Source organism: Podarcis melisellensis, assembly GCF_964234715.1.
Source record: "Podarcis melisellensis genome assembly, chromosome: 1".
Classification (NCBI taxonomy): domain Eukaryota; kingdom Metazoa; phylum Chordata; class Lepidosauria; order Squamata; family Lacertidae; genus Podarcis; species Podarcis melisellensis.
In genome coordinates this window covers 116,387,753-116,406,355 of record NC_138528.1, presented here as the reverse complement: position 1 = coordinate 116,406,355, position 18,603 = coordinate 116,387,753, and the positions used below count along the sequence as shown (strand labels likewise).

Here is an 18,603-nt window from a genome sequence, read left to right as displayed (position 1 = left end):
CCAACGCTTTGACTTCACTTCCATTGCCTCCTGAGAACTATAGATGCCAACAACAATTAGCATCTGTAATGGAGAGGCCATTTCTGAGTTTGGCATTGCTGAAACCTAGGGAGGCAAACTAACATATGACCTACATCAAACTAAGTTTTGTTAAGTAAACATGGCCAGCTACAATTCACTTTGCTTTGGTGAACTGGAAAGGTCAGACTTCTTGATTACCGTAAGTCAGACAACTTTAACATTTGGAATTTCAGTAAAGAAACAGTAATATAGCTTTCAAGGTGTATAGCTTTTCCAGGAACAGCTGAGGCCTCAAGAGTTTTCAAAATAAGATAAAGAGAGGCTATCACACAGAAGAGCTTTGGATTTGTATGAATCAGATAATTCTTCCAGACTTCAATTAAAATGTGAAAGTCAAGTTCTTGCAGTTAATTTAAGTGCAGAAAGCAGCTGCTTAGAACCTAATCAAAAATAAATTGCTTGACCTTCCTCTGGAAACTTGAGCATCATTGTTAGAGGGAAAACTCACCTCATTCTTTTTTTTAAAATTAAAAAAAGGACAATTTGGGTACTTCCTACACAAATCTAAAAATACTTCTAGAGGATTTGTTTATTTCCCCATTCAAGTTACCTCAAGGTAATGGTCACCTCGGTTTTAATAGGGTATTTTTACGCACATACTCTAGAACCCATTTCATTTCCATCATTGGCGTAAGAAAGTATTTTGGAACAGTTATGCAAGAAGAGCCTAAAGTAGTTATTAAACACATATTATCTACTTGTTAGAAAACTAAGCCTCTCTGTCAATGTGAGTTTTATTCACAAGCCCACCTTATCCCAAAGATAACCTTTTTGTAAGTTATTGTTTTGACACGAGCAATAGCGGCCCATGCAATGAATTAAGTTCATGGCCCAAACATGAAGCGCCAATTAAATTCTGAGAGGGGACATGCTTCTACCACCACTAAGTCTTAGCAGTTTAACAGCTTGCAGATAGAAAGGGAGGGGGCCAATACCTCTGGAACAGCAGTTCTCAAACTTTTTTCCTCCACAGATCACTCGAAATGGTCTCAGGATACCATTAATATTCTACTAATCAAAGCACACACATATTTTAACAACCATGGTCTACCACAATGAATATGAAGGGAAAACTTTTTTCCTTCTATACCAGCATCATTGTCAAAACCAGTTGCATTACAAGAACATTTGACCTAGACTGGGGACATTTTTGCCCCTTTGAAAATTGGGCCCAAGTCAGAATGGCCTTGATCTCAAGTCCAGGGGGTGGGGTGGGGGGAGAGATCAAATGTGGATATTTTTTACTGTTCTACAACCTTCCCATGGAATACCTGAATGGATCTGATGGACACAGTTTTGAGAATCTCTGCGCTAGAGCAATGGTATCTTCAAGTCAGGTACTATTGCATTCTCTCACCCCAGCCCAAGTCTTGCTTGCAGGGATTAAAGAGAACCTTGATACTCAGATACCAATTATGATCAGGTTTGAGAACTGGTATCATTTCTCAAGAAAGTGGGAATATATTTGTCACCAAGACAGAGGATATACCACATACAATAAAGAAATATTAGCACTGTCTTCAACAGCAACTAAATCATAAGACTGAGCAACAACAACAAAGTACCAGTGGATAACATATCACGCTTACAGTGCAAACCTAGGCATGTTTACTCAGAAGTTGAATCCTGTGTATTCAGTGGGTCTTGCTCCATAGTATGTGTGCTTAGGATTGTAGCCTTAAAAGACTACAGCTTACTGCAGCGATCCAAACAAAAATATAAACACCACTGTAAATGAACATAAGCATCTTCCATGGGTAACATGGAAATAAATAGCCAAGGTTTACCTGAAAATTAAGCAAGTAACATGCAGTTGCATCACAAGGTACTAAGAATTTTTTGGAAGTCTCGGAACAGTAAAACACATTTCTAGCCACTATCTGCTTACACCAAGCATAGAGCTAGAAGTCTTACTCAGCACCAAAAGACATACATTAAAAAATGAACTTCAGCAAGCTAGAATTATTTTTCATATTTGTTTACATGTAAACAAAATTTATGTCACATAAAATATGCTATCCTGTTCTATTGCTTACTAGGGGACTTACTGTTCTTATCTTGTGATGTCACTTCCAGTGTAAGACACATAGCAGTTCTTACAGTGTTTTGCAGCTACTGGACACTCTCAGGTAAGTTTGTATTACGACTGCAACATGAAGTCCCACTGAAACTATTGGGACTTAATTCCGATTAAACATGCATAGGATTTTTATACAAGGTGGGCACCAACTATACTGCTAAAATCTGTATTAATCAAAACGCGCGTTAAACAAGATGCACAAAGTTTATCTATTTCAGACAACTCAGAGTAGATTCTAAACGATGAACTTTGTTATTCTGCCTTTATCATGATTACACAACAATCAACTCCATCTTGAGCAGTGGTTGTACATACTCAGAGATTATTCAACAATGGAGTCACGTAATTCAGACAATGACAGTCCTTTTGATAATGTGAAGGCTTCAAATTCAGTTTCAATTACTAGGAAATCTTTAACTCTGTACCTTATTAAGTATTTCATTTTCAAGAAGATAGTCCTCTGTTGAGAAACACATGAAAATCTTTCTCAGGGGGTTGCATCTTCCAAACTAGGCTGAACTAGTGCCCTTCAATGAATGACAACTGTCTAGATTAAGATGACAAACACTTCAAATGAAACACTGGCTTAGCAAATCAGAAATCTGCACATATATTAAGATTCTGAGCCTTTGTCCATGTTTTGCCATAACTGTACATTTTTTCAGGTGCTTTAAAAGTGAAAGCAGAAAATTTGAGATCCTACATCCCTACTATACAGACAGAAAGTACTACATTTACACATGCTCTCATACAGTAAAGCAAAAAGTTCTCTCTTTGGAAGTGCTCTGTTTTAGAGATTACAACATAAAATCAGACAGCCAAAACAAATACAACAAGAGAACATACAGTTTTATAACAAGTGCTGAAGGTTGTGGGAAGCTGGATTAAACTTTTCATGTGACATACAAATTCTCAGTTTTACTGAATACCATCTTGCTTCCCATTGAGTTAAAAAATCAAATACCAATTTGCTTTCTAAAACGGTATTAAACCAATTGCATTCCTTGGTGGCCTTGTAAGCTGAATTAACAAACCACAGACTGACACCTCAGCACAGTAAATAAATGACAATCTGTTCTACCCAACCTAAGAGTGTATACTGGACTTTAGCTGCTATATAACCACTAACAGTGAGAAGTAGGCACATGCAGCCAGAAAAATGAGTATTTTTTCTACTCATGTATTTGAAGCAGCTTTAACAAAAACTTCCAATCAGATTTTTACAACATAGTCTAAAAATACTGACCTAGTATTTTTAAAAAAATAGGTAGTACACACTACTGGTGTTAAACGATATCTGAAAGCAAGTAGCTTAATAAACTTGGTTCACATATAAAACTTTGTCTCTTCTCCCTTGAGCTTAAGTTTCCCAAAGTAACGGCCAGCACCAAAATGCCTACCACATAGGCTGTATATCCAACCATTTCAGGTATTAGTTTTCATGCCAATCTGAGCTTCCTATTGTCAGCTTCCTATCTAGGAACGTGTGCAAAAGTGACAACGAGTGATGCAAGTCTGAGTACTGGAATGGAGAAAGAGAGCAAACATTTCCACTATATATTTCCACGGCTCTTAAGCATTTTAAAATGAAATCCTTAAGAATGTTTGCTGATAATAATATTCCTGACATGTGAAGTGTCTTCTAGATTGGCAGCATCTAATTTCTCAAAAATCTTAACATTTTTCATATGGAAAGTTAATGCTGCCTAGCAAGTGCTTAAGGAAAGGGGGAGGGGAACCCAAGCCTCCCCCCCCCCCACAATGAAAACAAAAGGCAAGAGCCATTCAATACCCTGAGATAAGCACTATAGTCAAAGAGCAATCGCATTTCAAAAATCATGAATATGCAATATTCATTCTTCCAGAATACCATATGTTGTATGAAAGTTCCCCTCTCTCCCTCGCTAACCATAATTTCGAGTAAAATAAGAGAGCTTTAATCATTTCATAAACTGTATAATTGCTACATCTTGTGGCTACATAGTTTAATGCAAGGAACAAGGGGGGGTAGGAAAGGACAAACAATAAAAAAGACTTGTTTGCACATAACCTTCATACAGATATTCTCTGCAAAACACCCACAACACCCTGCTCTCTCTCACTGTCGTTCTAATACAAGAGGGGTGGGAGAAAGGGGGAGGGAAGGGGGGGAACCATCCAAGATGCGATGGAGGAAAAGGAGAAAGTTGCAGTCATTCTGTACTGGCTTTTAACGTGTCTCCGTCACTTTTGTCGGAAGCCAATGGCTGAAGAAAGTGTCTTTCTTGTATCAAATAAGTGCCTCGATCTTTGTCTCTTTTCCACCATCCTACCTCCATGATGCCAAAAGCAACTCGACCCTTTTTTCCTCCTTCTTCTTCATTTTAAGCAAAACAGCCACGTTCATCATCATAACCAACCAGGAAAAGCCAGGAAATTACATATGTATATTTTTATATATAGATCTACAGATAGATATATAAAAGGAGCACCCGCTTCTCTTCCTTCCCAGTCATAAAACCCCACTTTACAATAGGAAGGAAAGAATTAACCATCTCCCATCTACGAAATATTTTCATCTCTAAAATTTAAAAAAAAAAGCCATTTAAAAACAAAGAGGAGAAAAGAGATCGATGTTAAAAGAGATCGATTCGCCGTGGAACTAGGAAAACATTATGAACATCCACCTCCCTCCCCTCCCAGCAGCAGCTACTGTAAACGGCGGCGGGGGTGGGAGGAATTCAAGGCGACATTTTTGGGGGTAAGAGGGGGGTGCCTCGAATAAATAAAACAGATTAAGGGTTGGGAGGCTTGAGTTTGTGCGAGAAGGCTGGGGGAGGAAAGGTTTCGGGCCCCCCCCACGACTTCGGGAGTAATTTGGGGAGGGGGGTGTCGAGAGAAAGAGATAAGGGGCGCCCAGACCTTCTTCCTCCGTCGGATGCAGAAGAGAAGGAAGACATGTCTCGCCTCGTCTCTTCTCCCTTTGCCCTCGCCGCGCACTCGGCCCCGCAAAGCCTGGGACTGGCCTCAGGCGGCGGCTGCTGCTGCTGCCACCGCCGCCGCTACTGACACGGCCGTGCCCCTCCCTCCCCAAGGGCCCGTTTCCCCCACCGCCGCCGCCGCCGCCGAGCCCGTCATCTTCCTCCTTCCTCCCCTCTCCACCCCCCGGCGGCCGAGGAGAGGCCCCGAGAAGCACCTTCCCCCTGCCCGGTCTCTGGCTGTTTACCTTCCTTGAGCGGCGCGCCGCTGCGGAGCAGGGAGGCCGCCGCCGCCGCTGAGGCCGCCACGGCCGCTGCTGCCGTCGCCGCCGCTGCTGCCGCCGCTGCCGCCGCCGCCGCGGAGCAGCCCTGCAGGCTCGGTGGGGACGTGGAGGAGAGCCGGGACCAAGATGGCGGCCCCTCCAAACTTCCACTGCTACTTTGGACACTCATCAAGCTACTTTCCTGGAGCCCGGCGGCAGCCGCCGGGGGCAGCAGCACTTGGGGGAGAGGAAGAGGCGGCGCGGCGGAGGAGAAGGAGAAGGCGGAGAGGGGGGCGACGCGGAGAAGACCAGGAGCCGCCGCCGCTGCTGCTGCTGCTGCTGCTGCGACGCCGTCGTCTCCTCCGCCGCCGCCGCCGCCACGGTCATGGCCGGGGGTGGGGCGCCGCGGGAAGGGAAGGGCAGCGGCGGCCCCACGCGCGGGGACGCGGCGGAGGTGGGGGGAGTCTCCGTGGGGCGTCGCGGGGAGGAGGAAAGGGGCTCCCGCGCCCTCCAAGCGGGAGGAGGAGGAGGAGAAGCCGCGGCTCGGGCCGGAGCAACCTGCCCGCACCTCTGCACTGCGTCGCCTCAGAGCGGCGGCGGCGGCGGCGGCGGCAGGAGCCACTGTGAGGCGGGGGCGAGGAAGGGGAAGCCTCTCCGCCAGCCTAAGCTGCTCCCCTGCCGGGAGGGGTCAAGCACACACAAACGCCGCTGCCGCCGTTGGCGGGCAAATGGCGGGGGGGGGGGGTGTCTTGTCGCCGCCCCGCGGCAGCGTCGGCACCCGCAGCCCGCCTGCGAGAGGGAAGGAGGCACTTTCGCAAGCCGGCATGGGCACCTGCTCCTCCTCCTCCTCCCGCCGCCTCTCCTTCCTCACAGCAGCAGGCCGTAGCGCCGCCAGCGACGCGCCCTCTTTGGCCTTCCCCCGCTCTCCCAAACACACACTCGGCAGAGAGAGAGAGAGAGGGCAACAAGGCCCTCCTCCTCCTCCCTGGTGGCGGTTTACACCTCTCGGCCCCTCATGCCGCACATAATACAGCAGCGCACACACGGCCATGGGCGCCCTCGGCGGAACCATCTTACGCCTGGACCCCTCACGCCGGTTCCATCACCCCATTATAAGTGTCCAGAGTCGTCGTCAACTTATCATAGGAGCCAAGGGGGCTTCGACGCTCCCCTCACCCAATAAAATATTCGAGGGGAATTCCTATTCAGATAGTGTCATGTGTTCGGTTATGTGAGGTGGGGCTTACTTTCCACCCTACACCCCAAAAAATATTCAAGTTGACACCCCTGGAACATACCTAGGGGTCCAGGGGGGTGCGCAGAAATCACACCCCTCTGCTCTGGCTTCGAGCAGTGACCAGCTTTGGGCACTCAAAATTTCAGCGGCGCCCTAAAATTTGGCACCCCCAGACTCTCGTGGTCTGTCCTACAGCGTTGTCGGGGCACCCCATGCGGCGCAACGCCCGGTGCAGCCACAGTGCCCTGTTTGGAGTGGCTAGAAGCCCACCGGTACCCAGGCACATAGGAGTCAACTCCGAGGGACTGGGGTCCATTCAGCCCCCCCCAAAAAAAATTGAGGGGGCTGCCCCTCCCAGTTGATGGGCATTGTCATTCAAATGTTGTGTGTGATCAATTGCCTGCACACCTCCCCAATATTTTATTCAAGTTGGCACCACTTCCCGGACTGCTCCGGGTGGTCAGTATTTTGGCGTAAGGGACAGAGGGAGTGCTGATACAGCTCCTTGCCAAGAATGCAAAGGAGCCTAGGTACACCTCTGGTTGGAAGGGACCTCGAGGGTCATCTAGTCCAACCCCCTGCCATGCAGGAATCTTTTTGCCCATCGTGGGCCTCAAACCCAAGATCTTGAGGTCAAGAGTGTCTTGCTCTACCAACTGAGCAGTCTTGGAATCCACAGCCACCAGATGCGCTTCACAGATGCTCTAAGTCAGGGTGGTTTTTTTCCAGAGGCTAGGAAGCAAGCTGTGCCGAACGGAACCTGGGGCCTGCTTCAGAATAAACATGTGCAGGAATGACCTGAAGAGGGTCCTACACTTTCACAAGAGAAAAGGTGGAACTATGTTCCAAAGGCACCATATACTAAATGTTGTGGGTGGCAAAGGGAGTCTGTCGCTTTCATGCCCTGCTTGCCACAGGAAACAGGATGCAAAATCTCATCCAGTAAAGCAACTCGACTTGCTACTAAACTTGCACCAAAATGGAAGGATCTGTTGTTCTGTTTTCAAGATTTATATCCTATTGTCAAAGCCTCCAGACTGCTAGGTATTTTCTTCTTTACAAACAAATAAACACCTCTGAAATTAAGACAATGAAAAAAAGCAGCAAAGAAAACACAGATCTAATTCAAGGGGGAATACCAGAATCATAAAAGCAATGAAAGGCCATTAAAAACTCAAGTGCAGGACAAACTTTGACAGGCACTCATTAGATAACAAAGGGTGCTGGGAGGGAGTTCCACTGCTGGGTTATTTTCAGTGTTGGTACCCTTTCTCCAATTGGTACCCTATATATAGCATAACAAGGTAGACTCATTGGAGAAGATAGTCCTTTGGGTACCCTGATCTCAAGCCATTTAAGGATTTAAAAGGCAAAGTCAGTAACTATAATCAGGCCTGGATGCAGACTGATAACCGGTGAACCTCCTGGCATAGGGTGTTTGCAGCATTAAATGCCAGTGAACAGTCCTGCTGCTGTCACATTTTCAACCAGCGGCAGTTTCTGGGCAGTCTTCAAGGGCAATAATCCAGCAAGGATGTTTCTAGAATCTAGAGTACAGATTGCTATCACTCTCCAGGAAGGTAAACAGTTGGTACCCCAGCTGATGATAAAAGGTACTGCAAGCTACTTTACAGAAGTTAAAATGTCTTCTACAGCAAGAAATCTGTGGGCAAGTATTTTGATTATATACTTGCACTCTTAACATGCCTGTGCTTGGTGATCCTCCCCAATCTACCTACTGATTCCCATCAGATATGCACACCTCCAGCCAGATCGGACACCTTCATTCCTTGCTACTGAACCTCAGTATGCACACACAGAAATATTCTGCTATACTGGTGTGCATTGGGGGCAGGGGGAGGAACGGGGACTTAGCCTGCATGATGCCTGGGTGGGTCCCTTCTAATTCCTGGGGTCCTGGATCTAGGAAGGGTTAAAAGCTAATGGAGGATTCTCTTTTTGAACTAGCCAGTCACGTTTCTTTGTATGAGAATGGTCATAGTTGCCATCTAGATCAAGGGAAGTAATAGTGCCACTGTATTCTGCTCTGGTCAGACCTCACCTGGAGTACTGTGTCCAGTTCTGGGCACCACAGTTCAAGAAGGACACTGACAAACTGGAACGTGTCCAGAGGAGGGCAACCAAAATGGTCAAAGGCCTGGAAACGATGCCTTATGAGGAACGGCTAAGGGAGCTGGGCATGTTTAGCCTGGAGAAGAGGAGGCTAAGGGGTGATATGATAGCCATGTTCAAATATATAAAAGGATGTCACATAGAGGAGGGAGAAAGGTTGTTTTCTGCTGCTCCAGAGAAGCGGACACGGAGCAATGGATCCAAACTACAAGAAAGAAGATTCCACCTAAACATTAGGAAGAACTTCCTGACAGTAAGAGCTGTTCGACAGTGGAATTTGCTGCCAAGGAGCGTGGTGGAGTCTCCTTCTTTGGAGGTCTTTAAGCAGAGGCTTGACAACCATATGTCAGGAGTGCTCAGATGGTGTTTCCTGCTTGGCAGGGGGTTGGACTCGATGGCCCTTGTGGTCTCTTCCAATTCTATGATTCTATGCCACTTAAGGACGAACATCACCAAGTAAGTGATGGAGCCATCTAGCAGGCAAACCTGTGCTGATAGAATACATTTCTGGCAATCAATGCAACTTATGTGCATTCATGCTGTGCGGAACCTCACAACCAGATATGTGTGGTGCAACCGCTTACAGTGATGCACAAACTTCACAGTAGTCATTAAAAGTATGCAGAAATTTACTTGCGGGATGCAGAGTTGTGGAAAGGCAATTATCTGCTTACCAGTCTCTTTAACCTACCGATCCTACTCTTCCCACCTGCTTTTCCACCTAGCAGCCTAGGGCCTAACCTACTCACAGCCAGCCTTCCCTTCCTCCATCCTCATGCTGCAGGTCTGAACCCGGAGAGGCCTAGCCACACCCATGCCCTACTGACCACAACTGCCTCAACTGGGTAAGGCAGCAAGGGACTCTTTTCCTGTCTTCTTGGCCATTATAAAGGTTACCTCTGCACTAAGGCACCATATATTTAAAGCACATGTCCCCACCTAAAGAATCCTGGAAACTGTAGCTTGTTAAAGCTGCTGGAAATTGTAGCGCTGTGGAGGGTAAGCTACAGATCCCAGGATTTACCGAGACAGGTACATGCAGGCAAAAGCCCCACCCCACCATAATTTCACAAAACCATCACAGCAGCCGGTCAGAGAGATACAAGATGTACTTTCTCTCCCCCCCCCCATCCCCAAACAGCTGAGTTTAGACAAATCTCAAAGGCAGAGAAAGTATGTCTCACACTCACCATTCTCGCTCCATTCTGGGCAGGAAAGAATTGTCCCTGATTCACCTACAGGAATTGCCTTTTTATTGGAGCTATTGCAACAGGTGGAACTAGGATTTCTATTTTGGACCCAGTCCTGTCCCAAACTTACAAATCTGCCAGATATGCGCTTGAAAAATGCTTTACCCAGACATCCTCAACCTTAGCCCTCCAGATGTTTTTGGCTTACAACTCCCATGATCCCTAGATAGCAGGACCAGTGGTCAGGAATGATGGGAATTGTAGTCTCAAAACATCTGGAGGGCCTACGTTGAGGAAGCCTGGCTTTACCTGTTTGCATTTTAAAGAAAGTATCAGCCTGAGCTCTGTAATTCCAGAGCTATGCTGACTATAGGTGAGCTGCAGAATTCAGCTCTGTTACTTTCTGGCTAAGCACATTATATTTCCAAAATGCTGCAGCCACCACCCAGGCAGGTGGGTCTTGGCTACCAAGCTGAAAAAGTATATTCTGTGCTAGGGATGGGGTACCTCTGGCCCTCCAGATCTTGTTGGACTACAACACACATTATCCCTTGACCATTGGTCATGCTGGCTGGGGCTGATGGGAGTTGTAGTCCAACAACATCTCGAGATTCACCCATCCCGGTTCTAGAGAGAATTCAGCTCACTAGGAAATATCATCATGAAGCAATTCAGTAGAAAAGAGCTGCCTTGAACTTTTATATGAAAAAGTGGAATAGAAATTTTTTAATGTATACAGTGGTACCTCGGGTTACATATGCTTCAGGTTATAGACTCCGCTAACCCAGAAATAGTACCTCGGGTTAAGAACTTTGCTTCAGGATGAGAACAGAAATCGTGCTCCAGCGGTGTGGCGGCAGCAGGAGGCCCCATTAGCTAAAGTGGTGCTGCAGGTTAAGAACAGCTTCAGGTTAAGAACAGACCTCTGGAATGAATTAAGTTCTTAACCAGAGGTACCACTGTACAAAGCAAGGTAACTCAAGCTGCCATTTCCCAATAGCCAACCAAGAAGAATCTTTCACCTCTTCCATCTCATAAAATTGATAAAATTTGTTGTTTGGGGTCAGTTTCCTAAGTTCCCTCTTCCCCACTCCCCACCTATGGAGGGAAATGAAACTGACTGGATGTTTGGTCCCAATCCTGCTGGAGACAGCAGGAACTGAACCAAGCCTTTCCTGCCTTCTTAGCTCTCCTTCGAATTCTTTGTTCCTATCATAATTCTTCTTGTGCAATGTGAAAGCCAAGTCTGTAGCTTTCCCTGGCCCTCTTCCATCATTTCATTGTGGGCATCAACCTTTCTATGCTAATGTGGATGGCAGAGTTTAAAGGTTCTGCAGCAAAGGAATCCAGCGTAACAGTTGCACTAGCAGAAACTGGTGCAACAGTTGGTTCTTGTTGTGCCAATCTGTTGCACAATAATCTTGAGTAATGTACTTGGGTTTCCCCTTACACAACAATGTTCCACCGGTGCAACAAGTATGCAGTAGTGCCAAGTGACTTTAACCTAGCGCTACATTGGCTACAAACCACAGTTACGGTTTTTCTTGATATTATTACGCTCCCATTTGGCCAGCCTTGGATCCTTATAGAAGGGCTCTTGATTCTCATGTTAAGACTTCAAGCATAGCATCAGTTGATGTGAAGCCTACTGACCATGATGGCTGTTCTGCCACCATCTTTCAGGTCCTCCACTTGCACTCGGCACAAAATGGCTGCAGGAGTACAAAATGGCTACCACACCCGAAAGAGCAAAACAAGAGACAGGACCTCAGAATTGGCATGGGAATGTGTCTCCATCAGTTGGAGGGACACCAAAAACAATCACTCAGCCTTCTTATCGGCATCTAGCTGTTCGTATGTTCTTACTTTCTTATGTTATTCTTTGCTATTGGTTTTACTGCCACTACTGTTGGTTATGGTGCTACGAGGCCTTGATTTACTGTTCACATGAAAGCTTCTTTTGCCTGGGTAGTTGCTGCTGTAACCTCCCTTTTGACTCAGTCTCACCAGTTCACAGTTTCTCTCCAAGAAAACTTAATCCCATTGCTAGCATAATCATAATGGTCTCCCCACTTCTACCCCTGATCAGAAATTTCAGGTAGGATTCCATGATTTGTCTTCCTTTGGAGCAGAGAGTTCTGGAGACAAGACATATATATAATATTTGGGTGATATATCCAAACATCTACTTAGAGTAGGGCTATTTGACTTAAATCTATTGGTTTTGATGGATCTGTTCTAAGCATTTAGAAATACATAAGTATTCTAATTATTATTGCACTGTTAGTGATATAATTGCAACACCGATGGTTTCTGTTATTATTCTACAGAAGTTAATCAATCAAGATCTCCATAAGCTTTCTTGAATGGTTTCTCTGCATCAGCTTATGTCTGTACCAAACACTGCAACATAAATCACCAGGCTTCTTTGAACGTGAAATGCTTCTTAGCAGGAACAAAGGCTATGTACACACCGTACATTTAAAGCACATTTAAAACACATGACTTCTAAAGAATCATGGAAGCTACCATTCCTACCACCTTTAACAAACTACAGTTTCAAGGATTCTTTGGGGGGATGCTGTGTGCTTTAAATGCTCTTTAAATGCTATAGTCTAAACAAATGTTGGTTGTATTCTGTCTGCTAAGGCAGCTGGTCCCCAGTCTCCAGCCCTTAAAGCAGCTAATGAAGTTCTCAGTTCCAGAAGGCTCACTGTGTCCCTATTTTCCAGTGACAGTCCCGGATTGATAGAAGCCACCTCAGTTTCTGATTTGATCCCAGAATGTCCTGTTTCCCCCCTATTTTCATAAGAGAAATGTTGGAGGTTATGGAATTATGCGACCTTCCCCCCAAGCCAAGGAGATAAGTAACTATACAACCTTTAGAAGACATTTGAAGGCAGCACAGTATAGGGAAATTTTAATATGTTTAATGTGGGGGGGGGGGTTGGTGTGTGTGTGTGTGTTGAAAGCTGCCCAGAGTGGCTGGGGCAACTCAGTCAGATTGACAGGGTTTAAATAAAATTCTTCTTCTTCTTCTTCTTCTAGAATGTTGTTGTTGTTTAGTCGTGTCCGACTCTTCGTGACCCCATGGACCAGAGCACGCCAGGCACTTCTGTCTTCCACTGCCTCCCGCAGTTTGGTCAAACTCATGCTGGTAGCTTCGAGAACACTATCCAACCATCTCCCTATTTTCATCGGAGAAATGTTGGAGGGTATGGGCTCAACAAACACACAGGGCCATGCCAAAGATAAGTGAACAATGAAAAAGGAGGAGGGAAAGACACATTAAACTCACAAGAATTTAAGGAAACCATGAGTGATACTCATTACAGAGCCTCTTTAAGCCATTTTCCGACAGGAGTTTAAGCACGGTTAGGGATCTACCATTGCCACGGAAAAGCTTGTTGCTGCTTTTACATGCTCCAGACATATTCTTGCCATCTGTCAAACTGAATAAGCAGTTAGCTTCATCCATGGAATATGTATAGTGACTGTATAAGCTATTAGTGGTAAGAACGATATTAAATTACCCATGTCGGTAATGTTCTCAGTCGCTTGTTTCGTTTTAATCTGCCATGGTTGTGGGTGGTTTGACTAAGATGGAACAGCAGGCAGGAAAGAATCTACAAGCAGCTCCCCACCTGACATGGCAACCTTGGTGAAGCTGAGTCAAAAGAGCCAAGTCTGGTCCATGCTTGAATAGGAGGAGACTGCCGCCTTGAGTTCCATGATGGAGGATAAGTAGGACCAAAAATTATCAAGTACATTCATGTGAGTTAGGATCATAAGCTTTGTATACACCAACAAAAGGGGGATGCCAATTTCTTGGGGCCACTGGACCGTATTTGAATTTTTGGCACCAGTCACAAAATGGCAGCAGCATGGCAGCATGGCAGAATACAAAATGGCTGCCATGCCTGAAAGAGCATAAAGAGAGACAGAGCCACAAAATGGTGAGGGGATGTTTCTCTCTTCTGTTCAGAATGGAGAGCAGGGTAAGAGTCCAGCCCTGGCACCCCATGTCCAATTTATTACAGTATTTTATTCAATGTGCTTATATGCCACTTTTTGCCAGGACTCAGAAGTGACCTCAGAACCATTTACATCAAAATAAATTATGCCACTCACAGAATACAATTAAGATAACAGTACAGTATCATCAACAGTACTGTACCATTAACGAAACCACTTCATCAGTACTGTGAATCAAAACAGACTCAAGGCTCAAAAGCAGTCTAAGCATAGCTACCTGAAATATACTCGGAGTCGAGTGTGAATTTCATGCTCTTTATTCAGCTTATAGTAGTGAGGAATTAAAGTTATCCCAAAATATCTGCTTTATATACATTATTTACACAATGGGCCAAACGTGATTGGCTAATTCTTGGGTCCTCCTGTAGGCCAATCAGGTTGTGGATTCACTTCCACCTGGAGCTGGATTGGGTGGCTCCTGCAGACCAATCATACTGCTGCATTGTTCTAGGACCAATCAGACGGCTGCATTGTTCTAGGACCAATCAGACTGCTGCATTCTGGACTCTATTGTTCTAGGACCAATCAGACTGCTGCCTTTTGGATCCTATTCAACTCAGTACATAACACTACCAAAAGCTGGGGGGGCACAAGTAAATTTTCATTGAACAGTGAATTCCCAAGCAACATGTAGCTAGCTATCCAGGAGGGTGTTCCAGAAGTGGGGCACACTGTCATACTAGAGCCATTGGGCTCTTCCTCTCCTCCATTTCCATATGCATCCTGTCTGGACTGACACTCTGTTAATGTCCTCTCCACCTTATCTTCAAACTGCTCACTTTTCGCTGAGGGCTGCAGGAGGAAAACCCTTTGGCTCATGCCCTGTCCAGGTACCAGCTTAGACCCTCAAAGTGTCTCTGTTAGAGAAGCTGTCCCGGTTTCTGATCTGATCCTGGAATGTCCCACTTTTCCTTAGGATGTCCCTGTTTTCATTGGAGAAATGTTGAAGGGTATGGAGTTATCTGACTCCTGAGCCGTCTGAAGGCAATCCTGTATATGGATGGGGTTTTTTGTTAAATCGTTTTTGTTAATTTTCCAATAAAAAACATCCAATTAGCATATCAAATCATAATGCAATAAAAATAAATAAATAAAATAAATCAACTTATCATCCAAATTATGAATATTAATTTTGGGGGGCTTCTCATAGTCTGGACCTTGAAGCATATCTCCAAATCTCAGTCCTGCCTCTTCTCATTGTTTCCATATTTTCCACATCTCGATTTTAACGCTTCAAACTTCTCCTGTACAGTGGTACCTCGGGTTAAGTACTTAATTCGTTCCGGAGGTCCGTTCTTAACCTGAAACTGTTCTTAACCTGAAGCACCACTTTAGCTAATGGGGCCTCTTGCTGCCACTGCGCCGCCAGAGCACGATTTCTGTTCTTATCCTGAAGCAAAGTTCTTAACCTGAGGTAATATTTCTGGGTTAGCGGAGTCTGTAACTTGAAGCGTATGTAACCCGAGGTACCACTGTGTATGGATGTTTTTAAAAACGTTTTATTATGTTTTTATATATGTTGGAAGCTGCCCATAGTGGCTAGGGCAACCCAGTAAAATGAGCGGGGCATAAATAGTAAAATTATCATTATGGAAAGGGGTGTCCCTATTTTCATCGGAGAAATGTTGGAGGGTATGCCAGCTTTACAGAGAGGCGAGAGAAGTAAGAAAGCAGTCTCAAATGTGTTCAAGAGTCCCAGATGAGTCTCTTCTACAAAGTACCCGCCTCACCCACAATTCTCCAGCAGTCCCAGGAAATGCTGAGCCGGTGTAAACAGGAACTGAGCAGGAAGAAGAAAGAGTTGGTGGACAAGGCCTTTCACAGAAGGTACTGGTGGGCGCACAGTTGCCACGTTGGTGACCCCTGAACAAAACGAAGCAATCCTGGGCCTAAGTCCTATTGAACTCAGCAAGGCTTACGGTAGAAGAAACATGAATAGGGTTGAGGTATGACTCTGTGCTAGCTGTCAAATTGAGCTCAGAGATACTACGTAGGCACCAAACCAGTAGGAGTTTTCCAGTTGTCCATATAGTAGCTCCCTGTGTCCCAGTTGTGCCCTCTGGTTTTTCCCCACCGTGCCCCAACTTGCACACTCTTATTGCAGCAAACACCAGCAGGTGTATATAATATTAAACAAACAAAAAAGACCTGCATTTCAGAAATGATGATGATAATAATAATAATAATAATAATAATAATAATAATAATAATAATAATAATAATAATAATATATTTATACCCCGCCCATCTGGCTGGGCTTCCCCAGCCACTTTGGGCGGCTTCCAACAAAATGTTAAAATATAGTAATCCATCAAACATTAAAAGCTTCCCTAATCAGGGCTGCCTTCAGATGTCTTCTAAAAGCCTGGTAGTTGTTGTTCTCTTTGACATCTGGTGGCAGGGTGTTCCACAGGGCGGGTGCCACTACCGAACGAAAAGGCCCTCTGCCTGGTTCCCTGTAACTTGACTTCTTGCAATGAGGGAACCGCCAGAAGGCCCTCAGCGCTGGACCTCAGTGTCCGGGTAGAACGATGGGGGTGGAGACGCTCCTTCAGGTGTACTGGGCTGAGGCCGTTTAGGGCTTTAAAGGTCAACACCAACACTTTGAATTGTGCTTGGAAACGTACTGGGAGCCAATGTACCGTAGGTCTTTCAAGTGTTAAATACAAGTGTTCATTTTCTAGGGGAATATGCAAAAGTGATAGAAACGATGCAGCTCGTGAAAACTGGCCAAAATCAAAATAAAGGATATGAAAACCTTCCCTTGTTTGAGGGTGTAAATGAGAATACACCATGGAAGCTTGGAAAGGCTCACTCGTGTCATTTCCAATTGCATAACAGGATTTCTCAGAGTGTTTTATGTATCTTGGCATATAGTATGCTTATATCAGGCTCACCCTTTCACCAATGCTACATTTTCATAAGAAAGGAACGTCAACACAGAGGTAGTTGAGTGTCCACTCTGCTGTTGTTGTTTTATCAATTTGGCTTGGCAACGTTTTTTTATCCAGGCAACCCATTCCATGAATATTTCATCACATATCTTCTTATAACTCCTAGAGAGCTGTGCTTTGGAATGTCAAATGTTTTATTGTCTATAACGTATTGCACTGCAAAAAGCCTTCCAAGTATTCCAGCAAACAATTAAATCCTAATTCAGCTTGCTGTTGAAAATGGGAAGCATATAAAAGAGTTCTGTTTGTGTGTATGTCTAAGCGCATGCGCATTTGCGCATGCACACACAAAAATCTGGTCTTTTATCTTGGTTTTATATTTTCTGGGATGTGCAGAGACTAGACGACAGTAAACTAGAGGAATTCTAATTCAAAACATAAGATCCATGGCCACAAACAGTACATTTTTCCAGAGGGGAAATAAAAATCTGCTTTTCATTATTTGTGTAATAGAAACTTTATATGAATAAAAATTCTGGTCAGCTTTGGAAATTGGCACATTGAAATTCTACAAATGGCTGCGGCCCAAGCTGATTTCTCTCTTCCAATGTGACATCTAAAAACATCCTCAAATTCAGGCAGGGCACATCTATTTTTGATTTAATATGCGCCTTACATCACCATGCTAGCTTTGAACCGAATGTGGTTCATTTTGTGATTTCACTCTTACTTTCCTTCCAAAAATCACACTCATGAATAATGTTTTCTCCTAGCTGTAAAGAAACATGAGGTATCTGTTTCCTTGTAATGAAATGAAACAATGGACTAGTTTGAATACAGGATAAAGGCAACATCAGAAAAAGTAACCAGTCAGATTCGGTTAATCCATGGACAAAAAGTAAAAGACTCCTTTGATGCCACATAGCATACATTAATTTCTTTTACAAATATAAGGGACAATGAAAGATTGCCTCCTGACAAATATCTGAAATAGTAGGACTGCTGTACGTCTGCATTTTCCTGGACATTACTGGGATTTCAAAGGTGAAATTGACGTCCAGGGGAAATTTCCGAATGGTGGCACATTTGTGGGTTTTCTGCATTTTTGTTTAAAAAAAAGAAAAAATAAAGCTCAATAGCTTCGTGGTAGATATGTAAATGGTGGTTAAGTTACTATATGATTAATTTTCAAGTTGCAACCTGACTCCATTCTTTTTATCTCGCCTAAATTATTTGTACTTTCATGTTGTTCTCCATGTTGCATATGTTTATGCAATCACAATACATATTTTAAAATAAAATTAGAGAGAGGGAGGGAGGGAGGGAGGGAGGGAGAGAATGTTTTAAAACAAGAATGAAGACCACATCATTCCTTATGTCAGTTCAGCTAATTTACTGAAGCAAAGCACAGTGAGCTGAAAGCAAATATCTTACTCCTATGTATCCATCTTATGGTAGGTCATGGAAAATTTTACAGGATTGGTAGGGAAGAAGACTCAGCTATTCATTTCCTGACCATGGGTGCTTCCACTTCGAAGCTTTCTTCTTATTTATTTTCCCCCTCATTCTACTTTTATCAGAATGTGGGATACTACAACACCTGCACAAATTTTGTGTTTTTTACCCTTGGTATCCCATTCATACCGAATGTGCTTTTTTTGGTACAAACTTAAGACTCTAGGATAGGGGAGGTTCTAAAATGCTGTGAAAGTTAAGGAAAAGGAAGAGGACTG

The 18,603-nt window shown here is 44.4% G+C and overlaps 1 protein-coding gene across 2 annotated transcripts in view; it reads right to left on the bottom strand.

Moving 5' to 3' along the window:
• The window catches only part of TLK1 (tousled like kinase 1), a 63,467-nt gene extending 57,761 nt beyond the window's left edge, over positions 1–5,706 (bottom strand). Inside the window, exon 1 of one of the 2 annotated variants that reach the window (XM_081917505.1) lies at positions 5,367–5,706. In XM_081917505.1, coding sequence (XP_081773631.1) covers positions 5,367–5,571 — 205 coding nt within the window. In that variant the 5' untranslated portion in view covers positions 5,572–5,706. Of the gene's footprint in view, positions 1–5,062; positions 5,210–5,366 lie in introns of those variants that run through there. The other variant, XM_081917506.1, reaches the window with a different exon arrangement.
• Between the last annotated feature and the right edge of the window lie 12,897 nt (positions 5,707–18,603).